We start from the raw sequence: 24,751 nt of genomic DNA, 5'->3' as shown, positions 1-24,751 counted from the left end.
CTGGTAGGTTCTGGTCTGAGTAGTTTTCGGAAATTGTCTTTAGTTTCTGACATTGCGCTGGGTTTCTCAGCCGTTATGGTGTGGGTGCAGGAAGCCAGCACTTTCCCATCGCAAAATTCTTCGCAGTGTGGTTATTTTTCTCATTGAGTTTCAGCAAACCAGTTGCATGCTTGAGGATAGAAAAACCATGCATTCAGCAGAACCAGAGGGAAGGAATAATTTTGCTGCAGAACCTGAAAGGTTCACGTTGCCCTGGTGCACATGTGGGAAGCTCGGGAGGTGCTGTCTGCCGGACAGCAGGCTCCGTGTGTTCAGTGAACATTCATTCCCAAGAGGCAGGCAGCCAAACGGTTGTCATCCTTGTCAAACGGGGGGCCAGTCTAAGGGCAGAATTTGTGCTGCTCAGGAGGGGACATCGCTCCCTCTTTGCAGTTTCTCCTGGACTGCTGAGTGCAAGTTCATTACCAGGTAGGTGAGGCAGAGGTGTGACCTCACTACCCAAATATTGAGCCACTTTAAAAGTAGAGTCAGGGGTCCAGTGCAGATGACTTCCCTGCAGATTCACAGATCAGCGGCGGCCTGGCCTCTTCCCATTGAGTGATACCTGCTTAACCTGTTGCTAATGTACCTGCCTGCCCTCTCCTCTCCTTGGACATTAGACACGTGGGGTGAGGAGGGGTTACCTTTGGCATGGTGATCTCTTGGACAGCCAGGTTCCCAGATGACACAATGTAAGTGCAAACCCAGCACTTGGAGCAGTTCACTTTGCTTCAGCAAGCACTGAGTGAGGGCCCTTTCTATGCAGTGCCCGAGGCTCAGTCAGCACCTGAGTTAGGAGCTGGGAACAGTCCCTTTCTTCAAGGAGTCCTAGGGATGATGCTAAGACAGGCAGAAAAGCTGTGGCTCTGGTATAAGGCAGATTGTACTGTAGACTGCCTGGGGGGGGGTACAATACAGAGATGAATGATATACTAGGGTGTTAGGAAAGGCTGCTCCAGGCTATCTGGGAGCAGAGACATCCTCTGGGAGCCATGACTACAATGGAGGTGTCTGCAGGTGACAAGAGAGGTTGGGCTGGAAAGATAGTTGGGATTTAAAGGCCATGGTGGTCTTTCTCTCCAGGTAGGAAGGGCTGTCATTCTGAATGGGGCTGCCTTCAAGCCCTGCTTGCTTTGTGCCCTGACAGATTAGTTGATTGATTCATTGATTAAGGAAGTTTCTGTGTCCAAAGCCATGTGTCTGTGGCCCTGAGGACAGGAGTAATATCTTAGTGGAGGCGTCTCAGTGGGTACTTTGGTCTGCATGACACATGATGCCTGAGATCAGTGGCAGGAGAGTTCCTGAGATACTGGGGCCCTTCTCACTGAGGAGGAAATACCTCTGGTGGGACAGTGACCCCTGGAGTCTCCCTGAGCCAGGCTGCTTGGAGTAGTCGATCAGAGGGTGAAATCTGTGCCTCATTTGTCCCTTTCTTGTGGCATTTGATCACTTTCTCCCCAGCCTCCTCATAGAACTCTCTCCCCTACTCTCTTAGATTAGAAGCCCCTCCTGGCTCGTCCATGGTACTTTCCAACTGCTGACCTTGCCCCCTTAAATTGAGGTAAGGGAGGGTGATCTTTTTAAAATACAAATCTGATGATGTCACCCTCCCAACCTCCCACCTCCTGTGGTGGCCTCTCCTTGTCCCTAGAATAAAATCTGCATTCCTCCACATGGCTGATTAGATCCTGGGTAAGCTGCCCTGCTTATCCCCTCCAGCCTCATCTCTAGCTACTCCCTGCTTCCCAATCCTTATTCCTTACACACAGAGGGGGAGGGGAATCTATGCACCAAATTCCCGTGTCATTTCAACCGCAGGCCTCGCCTTCTTCACTCAGGCAAACATGAACATTTCTCAGTGTTCCCTTGGACTCTCAGGACTTCTGGGAAGTCCCTCCATGGACCTCTGAGGAGGGAAGGGCAAAGGGGATGGGTTTGGGGGCTCTGGTGCTAAATTCCTCTCTGCCCCCTCTCTGGTCTGGTTTTCTTATCTGCTAAGCATCAGCACAGGCTGAGGTTGGAATACTGCTAAGGGAAACAAGTCCCAGCTTCTTCTGTAAGCAAACAACATTCCTGAGGTTGGGAGGGAGGGGGCCCTCCACAGCCCTCCCAGGCCTCAGCAGCCTCTGGCCTCAGGGCAGCTGGGAGGGTCCTCCCGGCTTTATAGCTTGGGGAGAATGAGCACCTTAGGGTGGGGGGCTGCTCTAAAGTTGGCCCTGGGTGGAGAGTGGCTGACCCCTTCCCTGTAGATAACTGTTCTAATAGCTGTGCGTACGTCTTTTACTCTGTTTGAGCCTGATAGCATCATCTGAGTGCTGCACAGGGTCGCACAGCTGGTCAGTGCCAAGGCAGACTCAAATCCAGCTCTTCTGCCACTGGCCTCATGCACATCCCACCAGACCTGCGTTTCCTACAGAATATTCCTGGGCGCTAAGCCCGACAAAGTGAAGCGGGCCTCCTTACCGCAGGCCTCTCAGAACCTGTGGTGTGTATTATGACGGGGAGGCCCGCGGGGTGGCAGTGTGTGCTCTACCTTCCTGGGCCATGAGACCCCCTTTCCTCATGCAAAATCACTGTGTTTGGGAATCACCATACTGTGCCATGTCATTCTCTGGACTGATGTCACCTGGAGAGTCACCAAACTTCTAGAAGCTTTTCATAGCCCCCAAGTGTCATTCTAGGAAGGACTGAGAGTAATTAAGTCAGGAGGACAAGAGAGAGGAGTTGGGAGGGGGTTTCTTATTAAGTGTTGGATTCTTTGCTGGGAACTTGAATTTTACAACCACTTTGATGGCAGGCATTTTTTTCTCATTCTAGAGCTAGTTGATTGAGGTGTTAACAGCTTTGAGATCATAGGAATTGTGAGCATGAGAATCAGACCCAAGTATGTCTGACTCCAAATTCAACTCCATTCCATCCTCTTACAGTACGTTATAAACATCTGTCTTGGGATTTGAAGAATCGGTGCCTCATAGGGCAGTGGTTTTTCCAAGTTCTGTCACTCTCTTTTGAGTTGGCACCAAAGATTGGTGTCTGTAGCTCTTGCTTGGTATTTGCAGACCTAGTGCTCCAGGAAAGGCAGGATGGGCAGCCTGAGGCCTTTCCATGGGCCCCAAGGAGGGCAGAGGCCCTCTCCACTAGCCCATGACAGCTGAGGCTCTATCTGGTATGTCTGGTAGTAGATAGTAGGGGCTTCTACATGGTTAGTCAGGGGATGCTAGAAGTTTCCAGAAAACTGAGATTTTTTTTTCAACCTGATGAAAAGTTTCTTGGGGACCAATAAATTACTTTTACTCCCCTTTCTCTTTGTGGATTGAAAGCTCCAATGTGCTTTTTTTCCCTTCTCGTTTTGGGGATATAAAAATTAGTCCTTAAAAAAAAAATTAGTCCATAAGTGGATTGGGTTTTGTTTTTTTTGTTTTTCTAATTCTTACCCGAGGATATTTTTTCCATTGCTTTTCAGAGACAGTGGAAGGGAGATAGAGAGAGAAAGAGAAACATCGATGTGAGAGAGACACATTGATTGGTTGCCTCCTGCACACACCCCGACTGCAACCGAGGTACGTGCCCTTGGCTAGAATCGAACGGGGACCCTTGAGTCCGTGGGCCGACCCTCTTAACTACTGAGCCAAACAGGCCAGGGCAGTGGCTTGGGTTTTGTAACAGTAGGTGGCTGTGACCTGTGCATGCTTTCACCTTGGGTCTCCTTGTTCACGTCAGCTCTCCAACTCTCCGTCCCTCTGTACAGCTCAAGGGTATTTTCTAGCTTCTTAGAAACCTCACCACTCCTTCATTTTTGCCTTGTTTCTCACGCATTCATTCAGGACACTTTAACTGAGTCTTGCTCTGGGTCAGATATTATGCTAGACATTTGAAATAAAAATGAGACCCTGTTCCTGTCCTCCGATAAAACTTCAAATAATGACAATTAAGCTATTTGGTTACAGCAGTGTGGAGCACAGAGGGGAGGGACACGAAGAGGAGGGAAGTATTTTTGCAGCAATCTGGGAGGGCCTTAAAGAGGAGGGAGCGTGTGAGCTGAGGTTTGAGAGAGGGTTCCTGGTACAGAGGGCGCACCAGCCTCTTCCAAGGCCTGGCGGCACGAGCGGAGAGGGATGTGAGCAGGGGTCGATCAAGCGACAGAGAAGAGGGCAGAGGGAGGGGAAGGGCTGGGAGCAACGGAGGAGATTAATGGGCAGCGTCACAAAGGGCCTTCTCACCGGGCAAGGATGGTTAGATTTTGTTCTGGAGATGAAAAGCCATTCAACTGTTTTGAACTGGTGGTGATATCAGTAAAATAGGAAGTAGCAGGAATAGAAATGGAGCTATCAAGTCATCCTGAAGGCAGCGAGGGGAACGGATTTGAAGGGTGTGGAAACCTCAAGGGGAGGGCAGTAAGGAGGCAGCTGTGCAGCTTAGAAAGAAGGGGACACAGGCCTGGGCCGCAGCTGGGCCCCAGCGATGGGGTTGGCACAGCCCTTCTAATCCACCAGGGAGATGTTTACAGTGACTGTCTTGGTTGACTAGATGACCAGTCTTAGAGATAACCAGAAGAGAGTGTAGGTTTGGGGAGAGGAGGGTAGGGGATAGTTCAGATGTGATGGTGCTTGTGGGTCCTTCAGGGTGGAGACATCCGTCTGGTCGGTGCTTGAGATCTTGGAGGCAAGTTCCGGGTCGGAAACACTCATCTGGGTATCATCCCTGGGATTAACCCTGTTTTGCTGATACTATTAAAAAATAGCATTTGATGGCATTCCCAGGATGATGGGGTGAGCCAGCAGAGCATGGGAGCCACACGCAGTATGGCTGCTGCCTGCCGTCTTCCATGAATCACCTGACCTCTGGGAGCTGGTGAACTTTGCTTATGAGTCACTGAGCTGCTGTGTTGGAGGCTCTGGAGACTCAGGCCCTGCCTCGGGAGGTACATCCGCCGCCTTTGCTGATTCTTTTTTAAAAAACTGGGCACCTAGGAGTCTTTAAAGTATAGTTCAGTAGTGGCTTCTGGGCAGATCCCTTAAAACACAGTGTATTACAAGGGATAGTCACTCCTTGGTGATGGTGTCATCCATAATGGTCATTGTTTGGGCCCTGGGAATCATTTTGCTCTGAGGACTTCTCTGTTTTAAAAAGATTAGGCTTGTGTACTTCACAGTTGGGAGAGTCTTTTCTAACCTGAAGTCTGGCTTCTGTTTAACATTTCCTCATACTAACCTTTAAATCAGTGGTTCTCAACTGGGGGTGATTTTGCCCCCCCTTTCCCAGAGCCCACCTTTGGCAATGTCTGGAGACATTTTGGGTTGTTACATCCAGGGCCGGGTGCTAGTGTCTACTAGTGAGTACAAGCCAGAAATACTGCTAGATATCTTACAATTCACAGGACAGTCCTTCACAACAAAAACTTATTTGGCCCCAAATGTTCATAGTGTTGAGAAACCCTGCCTTATCTGATCACATCATTTTATGGTTCATGAAAAACTGCACCCTCTCCTCTCTTGGCCTGGAATCCTTATCTACCATTCCCCCACCCCCATCAATGTTCCATCCATCTTTCAGGACCCAGCTTAAATGTCATCTCCATGAAACTACCTCGAGCTTCCAAGTTTTCCTACAGCAAGCTGCTCATTTCTGTATTCCTGCAGATTCTTGTGTTAGAGCTGGTTGTTGACATGGTCTCTCCTCTGCAGTGAATGTTCCACAAAGACAAGTGTCCTGTCTCATTGTTACCTACATTTAATGTTGAATTAAACAGCCTTGTGAGGTAGAGGTGGCACAAAATATCTGCATTTACAGTTGAGCCAGAGAGGTGGCACATGCCCAGGGTCACAAGCAAGTACTTCTTAATCCATATGACATCTGTCTATTGAGCGCCCGCCATACTTGGTGTTGGGTGCAGCAGTTAACAGGGCAGAAAACCAAGGAGCTTGCTCTGTCCACTCTGAACTCTGTAATAAAGTCCCAGATTGGCACCTCAGCGGTATGTGTCATCTAGTACATTATAAACTCCTTGGATCCTTTATACCTTTGTCACAGTATTTTTGCACATAGATCCTCAGTATGATTTGGTTGATTGAATAAGGAAATCCAATGGGTTTGCAGTAGCTGTTTTCACAGAACCTTCCTTAATAGTTCGTTGAACTCAAAAGCAATGGCTGCAAGTAGAAAGAGAAGGGGCATGTTCACCTGTGTGCCCTGGGATGAGGGTAGGATGAAAAACAGTCGGGGCTTACTCGCGTACATTGATGGTTAAGCTGGAACAGGGCTCCAGTGTCTGGGTTGAAGCCGCCTGGGGCCTCTGGACTGGAACCTTGGCTCAGAGAACTTAAATGGCTTGTTCAAGGCTATGCCCCACATCCTCTTACTTTCTGCGTAGTGATTTGAGGTGGAAGTGTCCCTGGTACAATCCAGCACAAGGAGAATATGGGGTTTGCAGCTTTAAATTGGTAAATTAATGTCTGTTTTACTGATTTGAGTAACCAGGGGCTCTCTGTTTAAGTGAAAACTGAGCAGAGCATTAGGTCTGAGTTTGAACCTGGGTTTTGGGATCTGTCTGAGCCTCATTTCCCTCACCTGTAAAATGAATGTGATGATATATAACTTATGAAATGATTGCAAGGCTTGAGTGAGAAAACAGCTTATTTGCAGGCCCTCCGTACTTGGTATCTTTAAGATGAGTTGGGCTGACTTAAAAGCTGCAAGCCTAGAACTTGGCCCATGGAAAGCTTTACATAATCTTCGTTGTCTAGGAATGGAAACGCTCAGTCTTTGGACCAGTGATTTGTCCTAGCAGAATAAATTCTGTCTTTAAGGGGCTAGTGGTTTCTTTTCCAGACAAGCACACAAATAAGTACAAGGAGAACCAGAGGGAGGGAGAGAGGGAGGGGATTCTTTGGGAAAATAGGAAGGAGTAAAAGGTCCAAGTATATGTTGGGGGGGAAAGGGAGAAGGCAAATAATCGAGGAATTACATTTTGGGTTGAAAGCAGAGGTTTTTGGTTAACCTATTTACTTTCAGTTTCATCATTTCCTGAGCGTCCTAATTTAGCCTCTGGTTGTGTCCTCTCGATTATGGCCTAAAAAGGCAACTACTTGGGTTTCTTGGAGTTGGAATGGCACCCACAGGAAGCCGCATGGGAAGGGCTGGAAGGGCCTGCCTCAGCCTGATCTGGTCTCCAATGGGAGAGAGCTGCCTTCTTTCTCTTTAACTCTTTGCTGGCTGGCCCAGCCCCCTGATTCCCAGGGCTTCCGGAGCGCCCCTAATATGAGCTACCAAGCTCTTTCCTGCAAACAGTTTTCCAAGTGCTGGTGTGGTTGCTGCCCCATGAATACCCTGCTCAAGTGGCTGTGCACACCAGTCAATCCCTTTGGCAAACATTTTGATAACACATCTCAGGGCCATAAAAGTGTCCTGATTATTTTGGTCCAGTAACTCCACTTCTGGCAATTTCTCTCATAGATAAGAAGAAAAAACCTAGTAAGTAGTGAGTTTTTAAAGAAATCACTTTGGAATATTATGTAGCCATTAAAAGTGGCCAATAACCAGGCGTTTGGAGTTAGGAGTCCTGGGTTTGAGTTTTTGCTCTCCCAGCTCTGTGACTGAGTGGAGGTACTTCCCTCGCAGAGCCTCTGCATCATCACCTGTAAAGTGAAGTGTTTGGATAAAAATGGTCAACAAGCAAACTATGGCCCTCTGGGGAAATAGTCATAAAAAGTAGGAAAATACAAAATATGAAACTCCACTCTTTGCCTAAGGTAGCTAAAAATCAAGTGTTTCTATGAACTGGGACTAGAAGGGACCATTGAAAAAGGGAAAACTGATTTGGGGGAGGAGAAGGTCAGGAGTTTAGGGGGATATTTTTCTTTTATTTTGAAGACCTTTGTATTGCGTTCAGTTTTTTTTTAAGTTTCAAAGGAGCGATTTAGCGGGGTCCCAGGATGGGATCGGGAAAGTGGCCTCATGTTGGCTGCTGCACTGAGTAGATTGCCTCCTTAGTACCCTTTCTCTAATGCCCCTCATTTCATTTCCAACATCTCTTGACAGTGGCAGCTTACTCCACCTGCATCCGTAGAGGTGAGCCCTAACTTGTCTGCACCCCTGGCTTCACCATGGGCACACACAGCTCAGCAGCTGCTGGAGCCTGGGAGCCTCTTTGCCTTGCACAGGTGAAGCTCAGCTTCAGCCCTGTGGTGTCCAAATCCTTGAATGTGGATGTTCCTGGCCGGGCTGGGTGGGAGCTTTAATAGCAACCCCACTGCATCATGACCTCTGTGGATCTCCCCATCAGTCCAGCCCGTCTATTGATCTTGGCACTGCTGCTCTCCCGCGTCATTCCAGCAGAATTGCTGAAACCAGATAGCTCTGTCCTTGGTCTGGCTCAGCACGGCCCAGCCACATTTAATGAAAAGTTCTTCCCGGAGAGAGGCACTGAGGCAAGTGGGCACTCCTAAAGCCCACCGTCCTTGGTGCCTTGGCACCATAGCCCTCTGTCGGTCCAGTTCTGAGGGAACGCCGTGTGTCCCTTTCTGTTACAGGAAGTATGGCTTGGCCCCCAGGTCTTTTGCTAGGTGTTAGAGGTAGACAACACTGGCCTGTAATTGCCCCTTATCTCCTTCCGAGGCCTGAAGGTAGGGCAGTGGGTTGGGTGGATCATCTCTCCCCCCCCCCGCCCCCCCCCATTTGCTATGCATTGTTTGTGGCTCTGCAGCACTGACCCACCAATGACGGGACTGGGCAGTCTACCTGATTTCCAGGGTGGGCCCAGGGCCTGCAGCCTGAAGGGAGCCCAGGTGCTGCTGTGATGCCAGGCCTTCAGGCCAGGGGAGTGAGAATATTGAGTTTTAACGCACTCTGCTTTTTGACAGGTCACATGGTCCACACCAGGAAGGCTCATTCTCAGCCTCCCTGCCTGCTTGCTCAGTAAATATTTGTTGAATGCTGTGGAATGCCTGCCTCTGCACTCCCCATGTCCCACTCAACTTATCAACAGTTTCGGCCTAACTTTTTTTGTGAGACCCCTGGCACAAGTGTGCTGGGAAGAGCCCAGGCCTGGGGGTGAGGCAGATCTGGGTTAGGATCCTATGTCATGACTGGGCTGGGAGACTGGGCAAATGACTTGCTGTCTCTGAGGCTCATTTATAAATTGGGGATAATAAAAGCTCTTTTCCAGGGTGATTGATGGTTAAGTGAGGTTAGGAATAAACAGAACTTGATGTTGGCAGTATCTACACTCTGAATGACCATCCCTTTCCCTCCTTCTCTTGGAGGGATCTTGTAAAGGGCGTGGGATATCCTCAGTGTTTTCACTGGGTTGCGTCAGTGGAACTTTCAACCAGCAGCAGATTTAGGATTTGGGAAGACAGGGTTCAGGTGAATCCCTTTTTGTATATTGATGGGAGATTATTCTTGTCGTTTATGGGTTTGAAGTTTGCAAAAAGATTGAGAACCCAGCCCGTCTAGGCGTGGCTCAGCAGTTGAGCATTGACCTAAGATCCAGTCAATCGGGGTTTGATCCCCAGTCAGGGCACATGCCCAGGTTGTGGGCTCAAACCCTAGTCGGGAGCATGCAGGAGGCAGCCCGTCAATGACTCTCTCATCATTGATGTTTCTATCTCTCTCTCCCCCTCTCCTTTCTTCTCTCTGAAATCAATAAAGATATATTTAAAAAAAAAGAAAAGATTGAGAACCCAGCAGCCTTTGAGGTCCTGTGCTCTGCGATCATTGCAAGGTCTTGATTGCCATGGGGAGACTGGTTTTGGGAGCCAGGGTACTGAGACTTTGGAGAAGCTGACTGACCAGTGGTCAGATAAACAGCAGACAGGCAGAGGACAACTGGTATTTACGCTGGCAGAGGGAAGTCTTCGATTGCTTGAATGGACTGGCCAGTGTGGGAACAAGGACAACTGGAAGTAAGCTGGGGGTGCTCTGGGTGCTGCCACCTCCTTAGACCCCAGTCCCACACAAAAGACTAGAGCTGACCAGGTGGTTTCTAGCTGTCCTGTTCATACCTTGTTTGCTGCTACCTAACTTTGGGCCCTGCCTTCTCTTGGGGGGTGGTCCTTGCAGGTGGATGGTGCCCTTGGTCCCCTGAAAGGGGCTGCCAGGGTTTATTTGTGCTGGGAATGTAAACCAAGTCATCGGCTGGGGGAGCTGGAGAGGCTGCCAGGCTCTGCTCCTTGGACTTGCCTTCCCTCATGTGGGGGGAGCGAGCAGATTTCCTGGAAAACAGCCTCTCGTGGAGTGAGTCCAGGGGAGCCCCTTCTCCTTGATCTGGAAACCATTTAATGAGCCCAGATAAGAAGGCCTCGGCAGCCAGACTTTTCCTTTTATTTTCTCCCTCCCAAGCCTCCAGCTTCCTTGGCATACAAGTCCCTTTTGGTATCTGGAAGCATGAAAGCCTGTGTGACTCTGGGTTTGGATCTGGGTCCTGGCTTCCTGCGCCTGGGCTGGGGGCCTTGATCTCGCAAGGGAAAAGCCTGCCTGTGCTGTGAGCCAGGGAGTGAGCTTCTGGGCTATTTCTCCAGTGGCATGGGCAGGCTCTTAGTCTAGGGTTTCTGTGTCCTGCTTTTGGTTCACTCAGAGCAGCTGTCCTCTGAGCTGATCCGAGCCTGAGCCTTTGAATAGGACTCAGTTCTATGGATACACTGTGAAAAGGCAGCAGGACCAGGAGTCTGGAGTTCTTCCTGGGCAACTCTGCACAAGCCCCTTACCTCTGGGAGCTTCTATTTCCTCATCTGTAAAATGGGATAACACATACCTTACCCCTCTTACAGGGTTGTTATGACAAGGATCTTTCCAGATGGTGAAATGTGTGTGAAAGCATTTTATGAACAATAAAACCACACAGGTGTGAGGGATTATTATTTCATCACCTTTGTTTTGCAAATAAGTTTAGGAAAAAAGCAAATGCACATGTGCTTGCATTCTCCTGGCCTGTAATTGTGAGGGCTGCCTTTGCACGTCCGTGCCCCAGAAAGGGCAGCACTCTCGTTCTATGAGGTTCCTGGAGCCTGACTTCTCTCTTCTTGCCTTATTTCTTTGGGCTGTATTATCAAGATGGAATTAAAGTCTATTGGCAACATGTTGGTGTTTTCTTTTGGTTGACTTTGTGAAATAAGAAAAAGTTTTTTAAACTGGAAGCTCCCACCAGGTGTGATTGTAGCCATTTTTTGGCTGTTTAGGAACCTGTCTTTGTTGGAAGTTCTCTTAAATCGTGTGGTCACTTTCGTGCCTTTGCAGGCGTGACAGTGCCTATAATTGCATCTATCTTTGAGACCCTTAATGCTCATCACTGGGTATAATAGTTGTTTAGAGGTAGTTTAATTGTGTATTGATCCTGGGATATACCTTACCATTAGTTTCTTACAGCATCCCTGATACCAACTTGTTTTCTCAGTGATGTATATCTTTCTCCTAAAAGTAGAAGCAAGAAGAGTCTGGCAGATTGTGCAGCCTGGTTATGTAGACTTTTACTGCACTAGACTGCTCTGTAGTTGGCACTTCTGGTATGCCTGATGTAGTCAGTGTGTCTAATGTTTGTCCTTTCTCCCTCAGGTCCTGGCTGTGAGTCACCATGGCGCAGCAAGCGGCTGATAAGTATCTCTATGTGGATAAGAACTTCATCAATAACCCCTTGGCCCAGGCCGACTGGGCTGCCAAGAAGCTGGTCTGGGTGCCGTCTGACAAGAGTGGCTTTGAGCCTGCCAGCCTCAAGGAAGAGGTGGGCGATGAGGCCGTGGTGGAGCTGGTGGAGAACGGGAAGAAGGTGAAGGTGAACAAGGATGACATCCAGAAGATGAACCCACCCAAGTTCTCCAAGGTGGAGGACATGGCGGAGCTCACGTGCCTCAACGAAGCCTCGGTGTTGCACAACCTCAAGGAGCGCTACTACTCAGGGCTCATCTATGTAAGTGGGCCCGGGCTCTGAGGCGGGGGGGCTCTACGTCTGTCCCCCCCTCAGGTCCTGGGAGAGAAGAGGGCTTGTAAGAATGCTGGGGCGACAGCCTTGAACTGTAGCGTCTGAGCATCCTAATGGAGTGCTCTCACAGCATGACTTTGGTCTCCTCTCTACATAGCCAAAACCACAACAGGAAGCCTGTTTCAGGTCAGGTGTAGGCAGAGCATGACATGCGTGAGGTATGCTCACGTACTGGCCTTGGTCCTCAGTCTTGCTGGAGATAGGAAGGGCCAGGCCAGTGTGATCAGTTCCTCATCAAGGACGGGACTGCCGTGTTCTGCTTTCCCACCTTGCTCCTCCTGCGCCACTTGTTCCCCTCCTCCCTTGCCCCTCGCATCTGTCAGTATGGCCTCCTTCCCTGAGGAGTGTGCTTTGAGCAGAGCAAGCTACCAAGAGGAAGGCTTGGAGTCCTAGTTCATCCAACACTTTAGGCTGGCTCCATGCCAGGCTTAGAGTGCAGAAAACTGCATGTACAAAGGCCCAAAGCATGCAAAAGATAGGGGCAGTCTTTTGTCTTTTTTATCTTTTCTAGTTAGCAGGGCTACGGTTGCAGAAAGACAGCTCATCACTGCTGTAGAAAATGTGAAGAGATGGGCATTTACCCATTCCCTTGGCAAGAGGCTCCAAGCTCTTATGGCCCTAGGGTCACAAAGTTCTTTCTAATATCCATCCCAGTTTCCTCTGTTCAGTTTAAAGATATTTCCTTCTGGTTTTGTCCTCAGTAGGGAAGAAATATCTGGTTCTTATTCCTAAAATAGCTCTTTATTTAATTATGCTGTTATATTCACCTTGGCCTTCTTGGTCTTGGAGCTGGATAAAACAGTTTTCAACATTTTTTTGAATTGGAGGAAGAAAACATTTCAATCATTACAAGCCTCTCATTTTATAGATGGGAAGACTAAGTCTCAGCCCCAGGGGTTTGCCCATGATCACGTATGTCACAAAAGGAGGCGCTGAGCTCGTCCTGTTACAGGGAGGGTGAAAGGCTCCTAAAGAGCCAGCCATTTTCTTTTCTATACAATTTCAGGGTGACTTCAGCACACGTTTCCCCAGTGCACTACCCTAACCCCACTGGACTGATACTTCTGGGTACCCTGCAATGTGCTGGGCCATTTTGTATTGCCCAGAAGTCCTGACCGGGCTAGACTGTGCCAGGACTGTATTACCTTGCCAATTGGTCTGTTGTAATGAGGTCCTCGTTTCCTGCTCTTCATGAGCTTGATTAGTCAGGGGCCTATCAGTAAGGAGATACACAGAACTGTCTGCTTGCAAAAGTCCTCTATATAGACCAGCTTAGCCCAACCTTCTAATATGGCAGGTGGGAAGAATTAAGGCCCAGAGAGGGCAAGGGGCTTATGCAGAGTCACATAGGGAGGTGTTGGCAGGCCTGAGATTGGAACTTCGGTTTCCTGACTCTCCACCCACTTATCTGTTTCTTGGTGAGAATATTGTTTGGACCAAATTAAAAGCCCCTGTCCTTGAAATTCAGAACTAGTGACCTACAAAAACAAAGGCACTTTAAGGAAACATCACCTGTCTCCCTCTGCTCAGTCTTTTACTGGTGTCACTGTTCAACTTGGGTCCTGTTAGAGATTTGCTGAGTGTGAAACAAGCCAGAGCCTGCAGTTGCCTATGTCAGCCGACTGCACATAGTCCGTCCCTGCCACAGATGGGGGGTATTAGTTATTAAAGTGCATTCAGTGTAGTTGCTTCATCTTTCCTCTGAAGTGTGGGTTTACTCAGTAGGCGGGCATGGTGGTTAGGACCTGAGCTTTTTCTCTAGAACTCTTTGGCTGGAGGCACAAATGCCCAATTTTGTTTCTATGCTGTCACCTCCTGTGTGCAGTCCTCTTGCCTCAGACCAGCCTCCTCCTAAGTGTCGTCACCAGAAGGGAAATTGATTGTCTTTGCAGTTGCCCTAATGAAGACCCCAGCAGGTGCAGAGCTGTGGCAAGATCAAAGCCACTTGGCGGGGCTGCCTGGGTAGGGGGTGGTCCCCCCTCCCCCCATTCACAGTCCACCTCTCTGTATACGACATTCCAAATTTCGATACCGGGAGCCTTTGTGTGCAGCATGTTTGCCTGGCCTTGTGGGCGGTGTGGCTAATTCTGCACCACAGCTGCTCTGTCTGTTTCTTCAGGGGGTGAGGCACTGGGATAGGGGGCGGTCAGGCACAAAGAGCCTCTGTGGCCCGTGAATGGAGCAGCTTCCTGGCGTGGCCCATGTGGGAGCAAAGCCACTTGCTCAATGTCTGCGCCTCCACGAGCATCCAGAGAGAGTGGCTCGCAGTCAAACCTCCTTCCTCCCACCTGAGCTACTGCACTCACTCCCCAGGGCTCAGCGTGATCAAATCCACTGACTTGATGGGATTATCCCAGAGAACTTTGAGGCCCTATAGAAGTCTCGAAGGACCATCTGCCCACCCAGCTGTCAGAAAGACTTGTCCTAGTAACCCCCAGCCCCTTCTGCTATCACCACCAGCTGTTCCTAAACATCTGGCTCTATGGCACGCCCTAAATGTGTGGCCATGTGTCCTTCACTTTTCATCAGGCTGGTTTCCTAGAGTGTGGGTTTTCTCAAACCCTGGGAACAAAGCTCAATTGTTTCTGAGCTCCTGGGATGACCTCGCTGCTCCCTGGCCTTCTATCTCATACCCACCCGCCAGTCACAGGGAAAATAGTAGTCCTGGCTGCCCTCCTGTCTTCCTGTAATACCCAAGCCTCAGGTTGCCAACACCACATTCAGACATCTTTGCTTCAGCACTTTCCTGGTCCCTTGTGAAAAGAGTAGTTGGAGGGAAAACAAGTGACTGATTATCCCAGGAAAAAAGGAAATTGAGGGCTCTGTGTACCCTCCTCCAAACAGAAGAGGCAGGCAGACCCGCATGTTCATGTCCAAACTCAGCTGCTCTTTTGCATGCAGACCAGTGTATGGTTGGTGGGTCCCTCTGGAGTTCTGCTTTCAGCCTAACTTCTGCTTGGAACATCCAAGTGCCGTGGCCCTTGGCCAACGCTAGGTAGAGACTCTGTCCTCTGACTGGTTCCTGGGTAGACCCTGCCTGGGTTCAGCCACAAGATCCATCATCAGTTTTGGCAGATTAGAGAGGGCAGGGGTGCAAGGGGCTGGGTTGACCCATAGTGCAGCCCCTCAGATGTTGGCTGCTGTTGGATCAAGGAGCTAAACCATGGACAGTGAGTGAGGGTGGAGGCCACTTCTAACGAGAACAACCGAAAGATGTGAGGAGCTCAGAGAACTGGCCTCCATGATCAGTTCTGGAGGTCTGAACTGGAGAGTATGAGACTGGGTCTGCTCTGAGTTCTGTTAACTGCCTAGGGCTGCAGGTGTGTGTGAATCATGGCACCTGGGTGTCACTTCACCTGCCTTCTTCCATCCCCCTTTTAAGGATTGAGATGTGGAGGGAGAGAGAGGTTAAGAAACTTGCCCTTGTTGGGATTTGAATTCAGGACACTTGACTCCAGGGTCTGATTTTAACATGGTCAAGTCAGACTTGGAGTAGTGAGTGTATTTTTGGGTGCCTCTCTTTAAGGGTATTGACTAATTGGATTTCCCTTAACAAAAGACTTGAGTCTTGGAGAAGGCTCACAGGGGACATGAAAGTGGTCTGAGTTTTTGAGAGATTTTCATGTGAATGTCTCTAGAAGATTTCAGGGAGTATCTGTCAGTGATCTCCTAGCCCACAAAAGATATAATTGGTTGAGGAACACAGTGAGTTCTCCCCAGTGCTAGGCAAGCTTAGACTTGAATATCTCAGAGTCCTTCAGGGTAGAATAATTTGTGTTTCTATACAGTTTGCTTGCTGTAGCTGAATCCTTTTCTCTTTGTGCATCTTGCGATGACAGACACATCTCTTTTTGTCCTTGGAAGTGAGTTTTGTAACTGGACTTTTGCTCTCCACGGTCCCTGCCATGTATCTCGCCCGATGCACATGATCATCGACGTGCAAAGCCTGCAGCTGTCATCCCATTGAGGGAGGAACCTCACCGAAAGGGCAGAGATGGTGCTGGTGCCCCCACATGTGCAGCAGGGCTGCTGAGCATGGCCCAGAGAGCAAGGCGCTCTAAGGAGCACCTTCAAGTCAGGCTGACGTGGGGCCTCAGAGGCAGATCTTTGCCACAATGTTTGCACGCCGCTGAGAATGAGACTTCCTAACCCATTCCTATTTGCTGCTCTTTTCTTTAGACCTATTCAGGCCTGTTCTGTGTGGTCATCAATCCTTATAAGAACCTGCCCATCTACTCTGAAGAGATTGTGGAAATGTATAAAGGCAAGAAGAGGCATGAGATGCCCCCTCACATCTATGCCATCACAGACTCCGCCTACAGGAGCATGATGCAAGGTGAGTGCCCTGCCTCCCCAGTGGCCGTTTCTACCTGCAGCCTTGTTGACCAGCCTTTGCAGGAGCTCACTCACTAGTCACAGTGATCTAGTAGCTGGATCAGTGGCTGATGAACTGGTGATGGGGCTGTGCGTTGTCGAGGTCTGAAAACCAGCGTGTGAGAGTCAAGACCAATGGCTGTCGAAGGACATGTTTATATTTTGATAGAAAGTTCTAGAAGTTTTAGTTATTTTCCCAGTTTCTCATTCTTGTCATAAGCTCCTGCATCAGTCCTTCACTTCTGTACCCCTTCTTCTACTGGTTACTTCCTTTCTTCCTTGTTTCACCTCTTTCTTGCATCCCCACAGTCTGTAAATATGCTGAGTTTTTCCCATTTAAGAACACAGACACAGTCTCTCCTGAATTCTCTAACTTGTATCTGCTCTCTCTGTCCCATCACAGCGGAGTTGGTTTTATTTTCAGTCCTCACCCGAGGCTATATATATATTTTAGATATTTTTATTGATTTTTAGAGAGAGGAAGGGAGAAAGAGAGAGGGAGAGAGAAACATTGATGTGAGAGAGAAACATCAATCGGTTGCCTCCCATTTGTGCCCTGACTGGGGATCAAACGTGCAACCTGGGTATGTGCCCTGACCGGGAACTAAACCCACAACCTTTTGGTGCATGGGAAAACACTCCAACCAACTGAGCCACCTGGCCAGGGCCACAGCAGTTTTTTAGAGGAAGTATCTGTGCATGTCTGGCCCTACCACTTCTCAGAGACTGTCCCACAAAGGTCATCTTTACTTCTGTGTTGAAAAACTCATTGTACTCATGAATTCTTATTTTACTTACCCTCTGCCCAGCATTGGACAATCTTGACCACTCCCTTTCGAAAGCCCTTCCTTCCTGTGACCCTGTCTCTAGTTCCCCTTATCTCTGCCCTCCCCATCTGCGTAGTTCTTTTTTTTTTTTTATTAAATATATCTTTATTGATTTCAGAGAGAGGAAGGGAGAGGGAGAGAGAGAGCTAGAAATATCAATGATGAGAGAGTCATTGATCGGCTGCCTCCTGCACGCCCTCGCCTGGGGATGAAGCCCACAACCCGGGAATGTGCCCCTACCAGGAATCAAACCCCGATTGCCTGGATCCTAGGTCGATGCTCAACCGCTGAGCCACACCCGCCCAGGCTCCATCTGTGTAGTTATTTCCTGTTACTCCCCCTTCCCCACACATTGATGCTCCTCAAGGTCTTGTCTGCTCACTTCGCATATTCCTTTAGATGATGGCCCCATTCACTCAAGTAGCTTCTCCATCACTTCCTGGCTGAGGACTGGCCCTGTCATCTGATCCCACTTGCTCCCAGCTGCCATTTTTCTATTCAGTCTTGAACCTGGCTCATCTTACACTCTCCTCTCTCTTTCTCACTTCTTTTCCAAGTCATTCAGCACTTTCTATAGACTATCTCTTGTCATGTTTTGACCTCCTACCCCCTCTTATCCACGTGGCCATGGCTTTAATTCAGGCCCCCCTCAAATCATTTGTCTGCATGCTTTGCTATGGACTCTTAACTTTCACTCTAATAGGGCCCTCTCTTTGTGTTTCCAACAGAGGTCATCTTTCTAGAATGCAAATCTGATCAAATCTTAACTCAAAGTCTTGAAAAGGCTCCTCGTTGCCCCCAGGATAACACTCAAACCCTCTAGCAGGACACAGTGCCCTCTGTGATTGGCCTTCTGCCCATCTCTTCAGCTTCCCAGCTACATGGAACTCCTTTTTCAAACCACCATATCTGTTCCCTCTGCCTGCAATACTTGGCAAGTCCCTGTTCTTTTGTTAAAGACACGACTGAAGCATTATTACCCTTCAGGGAGGCTATCTGGGCTAGATTTGCATAAGGGCCCTGGTTATACTTTATTTGAATTAGATGTTTACATATTTGTTTTTCTCTCCTAGACATAGACAGGTCTCACCTTGCCTTTCTATTCTCAGAGCTTAGCCAGGTACCTGGCATATGGTTGCATTTATTGTAATTTGGAGTCAAGCCCAACTTTCAGGCAGGACTGTATTTACTGTAATTTGGAGTCAAGCCCAGTTTTTAGGCAGGGCTATATTCTCATATTTATATATATGTTTTCTCATATCTCATATTGATAGTGGTTTTTCATGTCCTATTACATGTGCATTCTTTATTTCTTTAAACTTTGTAATCAGTTCAGGCAGTGATAGTCATGATTTTGTTATTGTGGTTAACATAACATTGTCTCTGGTTTAGTGGTTTAAAAGGCAGCATGTCTGTCTGTCTGTCTGTACTATACACACAGTGCTGTAGAGACGGTGTTTCGTTGCCAAGCTGGGTGAGTTATGGATGAGGTACAAGTTTGGCCTGCCCTTTGGCTTAAGTGCATGTCTATCAAAATTCCTTAAGGATTCTAGCCCTTTAGTTTTAAGGTAATATGTCTGTTTCAAAGTGCTAACTAAAGCAGTCTGGTGGAAGAACATTCTATGAGATTCCAGAAGAGCCTTCGTCCTGTCTCTAGAGGTTATGAGTCAGTTTTTTCCTGGCTCCTTTAATTGGCCAAGTACAAGAATTGCATCCTGGACCCTTCTTGAGCTCTGCCCTACTGAGTCAGGAGTGCTCCCGCACTTGGATGCTGGACTTGAACCGTGTCCTGTCAAGCAGGCTCTATTCATTTTCAGACAGACTCTTATGACAAGAATAATGTAACTATGCAAAGCGTGGCACCAGGAGTTGGCATTCTTGGAACTGGACTTCCTGACAACCTGTGGGATTCCTTCCCAAATTCATGGTTTATTTGTTCAATGACAACAACAAAATTGAGGGACAAAAGTCAGCTCTACAGGTTGGAGATAATTCTAAAAAAAAAAAGACTGTGCAGAGAGCTGGAGCTTTCCTTTCTTGGCCATAATGGAATGGCCTTGATAGGAACCTAGGAGCTGCCCCAAATTATAAGGGCAGGTGGGTGTGTGTTTTTTTCTTGTGGAGACCAGGGATGGGAAATTCATTTGTGGGCACGGGGAGCTAAGGTCTCAATGCCTCTTTTTAACGGTGTGTACAGGTGCTGGGTTCACATACTCTCTAACCTCATTCTGAGAGGTTTTCACTCACCTTCAGATTAAGTTTGGACTTGCTGTAGTTCTTTTTTTTTTTTTTTTTTAATACATGTATTTTAAAGGTTTTATTTTATTTTTTCAGAGAGAGTAGAAGGGAGAGAGAGAAACATTGATGTGAGAGAGACACATCAAGTGGTTGCTTCTCGCTCGAGCCCTCACCAGGGCCAAGCCTGCAACCAAGGTACGTGCCCTTGGCCAGAATTGAACCTGGGACCCTTTGGTCTGCGGGCTGACACTCCAGCCACTGAGCCGAACTGGCCAGGGCCTTGCTGTATTTCTTAAGCTCCCATGTTGACCGAGTGAGGACATTTCCAACTTCCTCTTGTACACAGTTGACCTGCAAAGCAATTAGCAATAGGCCTCTTGTCCTTGGGGCAAGGAGGAACTTAATTAACAGAAGTTGCCCTGTTATGACAAGATGGTTCATTAGTAAAGAAACTTCCTGAGAGTAGCCTTTGGTTCTCACCCCAAGTTGGGTGTCAGCAGGGAGCCTCAGGGTCAGCAAGCTATTAGAATGAGCTCCTCTCTTTTGGAGAGCATGTCTTAGCACATGCTGCCCCCTTGGCTTTAGAGGGAACAGGTTTGTTCTCTGCCACTCACATCTTAAAAGGCACATCGAGGCAGTTCCCTTTCTGTTTTTTCTTTAAACAAGAAGTAGAAAAGATTTCCATTCTGCTGGATATGGCTTATGGCATACTAGTATTTATTCTGGCAAGTAGGGTAGTTCGTGGCTTTGTCTGGGGACTCTTATGAGATGAGCTGTTTGACCCTTCCAAGGGACTTCCCTCTGTCTTTCATCTCTTAAATGCTCTGGTTAGTCTGTACGCCCTGATTCGTGCCTGTTGTCCTGGAGTTAGTATTAATATAGTGCCCCCTTTCACTTTCAGAAGCATTCCCAGTTTAGGTGATAAGTTATATGGTTCCTCTACCTAAGTCAGTGTTTCTCACATTTGGCACTTGGGGTCAGATAATTCTCTTTTGGGGCTGGGATACCTGTCCTGCATTGTAGGCTGGTTAGCATCATCTTGGCCTCTACCCACTATGTGCCAGTACTACTCTCTCTCTCTAGTTGTGACAACCAAAAATGTTCCCAGACATTGCTACCAAATGTTCTCTGGGGGGCAAAATTGCCCCCTTTGGAGAACCATTGGACTAAGCATTGCAGATTGGTTTTACTCTGTCAACTCCTATCAATGAGTACTGGCTTGCCCGGCCCCGAGTTGGCAGGGACCTGAGATTCAATGCCAGAGAATGCTGGGATAGATTATTGCTGTCTGCCATGGGCACAGGATGGGGCATGGCAGCATATGGTGTCCACATTAGGCCATAGAGATAAGAGATAGAAAGTACTAGAATATCAACAGGTTTAATACCTTATCCTGGCCCTAGAGGCCCTGGCAGTCTAAGTGGAGAGGTGAGCCATGTTTGTACACATGACTGTAGCTATATAACAAGGCAAGTTGCTACCTACACCTGGTGCCAACACAACTGCAGCAGGTGTCTCGGGAGTTCAGAGGAAGGTGTGGGCGTTGAGGCCTGGGGTGGCCGGAAAGGCACCGTGGTGGTCGGATCCTGCGGAGAGGCTGGCAGGTGTGTGCCAATGAGTGGTTATAGTGCAGCCCAGACGTGCCTGGCGGAGCTTTGTTTGTTGTTTTAATCCTCAGCTTTGAGTTTAATTAAAGTTGTGGTGACATAGTTCGTTAACCTTCCCAACCTTGGCTTTCACGTTTGGTTCATTTGTTGTCGAGGCTGTGGATGGGCCTTCCTGTCTTAGGGATTGAACCAATCCTCAGGACTCTAAAGTGTGGACTGCCTGAGCCTGGGAGGATGAGAGCGGAAACTCCGTGTAGCTGTGCCCCCTGCTAGGCAGCCTTCAGCCCTAGGGGGGAACAGGAACCTGTCTGGGGCATGTACAAGGGACTGCCTGGGGAATTCTGCAGGAGCAGCGCCTGGTCTGTAAAAGGTGTGCCTGGGTTGGGAAGTGGTGCTCCTGGCTTTCTTTGGGGCCAGGCCTTCTGCGTCTCCGTCTGCGGATAAAGAGTATGTATGTTCTTACTGAACTGGCTAGTTAAAGAATTTGACTTGAGCCTAGTTATCTCCCCAGTAAGAGTAGGAAAAACACCCTCTTCTATGTTAATTAGTTAGAATGTAGCTCACCTCCAGTGACTTTATGGTATTTTAATGAGCTCCCAGCATTTCTGGGGGGAGTGGCAGCAGGGTCTGCTTTCATTCCAGGCCTAAACTAATCCAAGAGCTATTTATTTAACCCTTTGCTCTGCTTCTCAGCGGAAGCTGCACCAGAAGTGGTTGGTCACCAAGCAGTTGCTCAAAGTGCCCGGTGAGTGTCCACATTCCTCTCAGCAGTTGCCTAACCTTTTGGGGTAAACAATGAAGGGTAGAATTTTAGTGGTATCTTTATATCTGAGCATGACCCTTCTAATTCACAGGAAAAGGGACAGGCCCAGAAATGTTAACTGACTTGTCCAGAGGCCCAAAGGTAGTCAGCTCCAGAAACCGGGGTCTCCTGACTCTGTCCTGTTGCCCACCCCCAAGGACACGATTGCCTTTCATTTCTCTGGCTGGTGTTTGGAGGAATTCTCTCTGGCCCTCCTTCCCCTCTCTCTGCATTCTTTCTGCCCTGGTGGTAGTTGCTCCTGAGGAGTTGTCTGCTTTCCAAGGAAAAGCACCGTTGGTGAGAGGCTGGGCAATGCTTCGAAGGTACAGTAAAGCATGACTTTGAGCCTACTCAATGAGGAAGCCACAGATGTGATGATTCCACTTAAGCAGGAATGTGCCGACCAGGGGCTTGGCCCTGCCAGCCCTGCAAGCCAGTGGCACACAAAGGCCTGCTGTCTGCAGGGAGGTCTGAGCCGGGCCGTTCGCCTGCGTGTGCTGTGGAGGCAGCATTGGTGTGCTCTATGCCCGCACATGGTTCCCCGTGTTAGCTGAGCACCTACTGTGTGCTAGTCATGGTTCTGCCTGGAGGAGGTCAAGGTCCAGTCCAGAGAGGCAAGTAAATAAACTTCATGAGAGTGAGAGTCTAGCACAGACGGGGCGCCCCACTTAGCTTTGAGGGTGCTGGGGTAGCGAGGGGCTTTGATAATGACAGAGCCTTCTGTGGTAGGTCACCAAAAAGGATCTGCTGGGCCTTAGTGTTAGGGAGCAGCTTGCCTTGTGAACAGGAAGTGTGGTGTGGAGAAGAGCATGTGGGGCTTGGACTGGGTTTGAGTCAGAATCTGACTTTGTCACTTCCCGATTGTGTCACTCTGACTGGGTCTTATTTTCTCATCTACCTCTTGGTGTTAATAAAATGGCAAGGTTATTGTAGAAATTAAAGAAGGCTTCAGGCCTGCAGTAAGTACCCCTTAGAGGGTAGCAAGAGGAGTCTGGCAATGCAGTTTTTGGACTGAACTGTCCCTTCCTGCAAGTCCCACGTGTTCCTTCAGTCCACGCTCCTGCTGCTTAATGAAGGTGATAGCCAGATGCTTCCTCCTGGCAGGCGTTTTACTCTCCTCAAAGAGTTCAGGCTCTGGGTAGCAGCACGCACAGGAAGTGGCTTGTCAAAGCTACCTTCCCTGCAGTGACCGCATGACACACAGGCGGCGCCGGCAGACAGGACCTCCAACTTGTCTGATCTAGTCCGTGGGCCCAGAGTGGGCCTTTGGGTTGATGTGGCCTCTGTGGGAGAGTGTGGTGGGGCTTTTGGAGAATGTCATGTGTGCTCTAGAGATGGTTCTTCAGCATCAATGGAGTGATGTACTGGTGGGGACCGAGAGGGGTTCTGTGACAAGCCTCCCTGGGCCTACCCCCAAGTACTTAGCCTGGATCCGGAGGCACTTTCCTGGGGCCACCCTAGGAGGCAGCTTGTCATGCCCCCCAGAAGGAAAACCCAGACCCTGGAATGAGGCTGCTTAATTATAACATGGTCATGCCTGTCAGTCTCATTTCTATAAGATGTTCTTTTTAGAAGAGGGATCTGTGGTTAATGGGTCCTTTTCAGCGATTCATCTTTGGGCTTGCATTTTTGTTTTGTTTTTAATCCAAGCCAACAGGCCCACTGTGCTTTGCTCTGTGCAACTGAAGTGGGAGAAGAAAGAAGGGCCCTCTTGGAACCTGAAACTTTGGGGGTGGTTGAAAACTTGGCTCAATGTCTCTGTTACTGCTCCCCCAAAACAAACAACAAAAACTCACCTGCAAAGTCTCTGATGGCTAAGCCGCTTTGGGCTTTCAGGCCTCCTGGATGCTGCATAGTGAACACTGCTTACCAGCCCGTTTTTCCTGTTCTCTCAAGTGCTGCCTCCGAGACTCCAGGAGGGCTGTGTTGCACAATGTTAGGGCTGAACAGTGATGCATTTGGAGAAGAGGGTTGCTTTCCTTCCCTGCCTGATTTCTGGAATTAAGCTATCAGATGAGAAAAAGAATTCCCTAAAACTAAAGAGAGAGAAGAGAGCTGAAAGTTGCAGGGATAAGAGTAAGGATTCTGTAAGTGGCTTCTGTAAAATTCCTGTAGTCTTGACCAAGGCGTTGGCCCAGTGTCCACCTTTGTAATAAACTCTGAGGACCCGCGGTGTTCTTTTGGCAAACAAACAGTGCTGATTGGGGCTCAGGATGTCTTTCCAACTGGGCTTCGTGACTCTTGATGAAGATACTGTTTCTCCAACATGAACTGGCCCACAAGTACAATAGGGCAGAGGTCTAAACTGAAAGCCAAGGAAGGAAGCCATGCTCTGGGAGCACATTCTGGTCTTTCATTTCATCTGACTGCCCTTTCTCCAAGGTGACCAGAGCCCCTGGTTTCTTCAGGAAGCATCTTCATGTGCCCTATTGTTCATCTCCTAGTGTTCAAGTTCCTGGCATTCTCCAGCAAGTTCTACCCAACTCATCAAAAGGGTGTTTCGCAAAGCCCTTTGTTCTCTTTGCAGGGCTGTTTATTCTCCAGTGTTGCGTCAAGTTTGTCCTGAGCTTTGCCTGGCAGTGTGTGTCTCGTTCCCTGTTCGTGGCAGTGTTGTCCTTCTCTCCTGTCCTCCTTTTTCTCCCACACTGAGAACCCAGCCCTCTGCATACCTGTGACCCGTAGCTTAGTCCTCTCTGCACAGGACTCAGACAGGGTCTCTTCTGCCTGTCTTTCCTTTTCCCTGAGGGGAGTGTTGTTGAAGAGCGGAGCAGAACTGACGTAAGGTGTCAGTGACCTCCCAGTGTCCTGGTGGCGTTTGCTGTGGGCCATCAGCACTCACATGTGGCTTTCGAATTTCCCTCCACCCTGATGAACGTATAGGAGCTGCCTCAGC

At 48.8% G+C, this 24,751-nt stretch overlaps 1 protein-coding gene across 1 annotated transcript in view; it reads left to right on the top strand.

Moving 5' to 3' along the window:
- MYH9 (myosin heavy chain 9) overlaps positions 1–24,751 on the top strand; it is an 88,188-nt gene that overhangs the window by 18,328 nt on the left and 45,109 nt on the right. Inside the window, exons 2-3 of the mRNA XM_081127966.1 lie at positions 11,587–11,938; positions 16,190–16,346. Of these exons, the coding sequence (XP_080984092.1) occupies positions 11,606–11,938; positions 16,190–16,346 (490 nt within the window). The 5' untranslated portion in view covers positions 11,587–11,605. The remainder of the gene's footprint in view (positions 1–11,586; positions 11,939–16,189; positions 16,347–24,751) is intronic.

Source organism: Miniopterus schreibersii (genome assembly GCF_964146895.1).
Source record: "Miniopterus schreibersii genome assembly, chromosome: 2".
Classification (NCBI taxonomy): Eukaryota; Metazoa; Chordata; class Mammalia; order Chiroptera; family Miniopteridae; genus Miniopterus; species Miniopterus schreibersii.
This window is presented reverse-complemented; position numbering and strand designations above follow the sequence as displayed.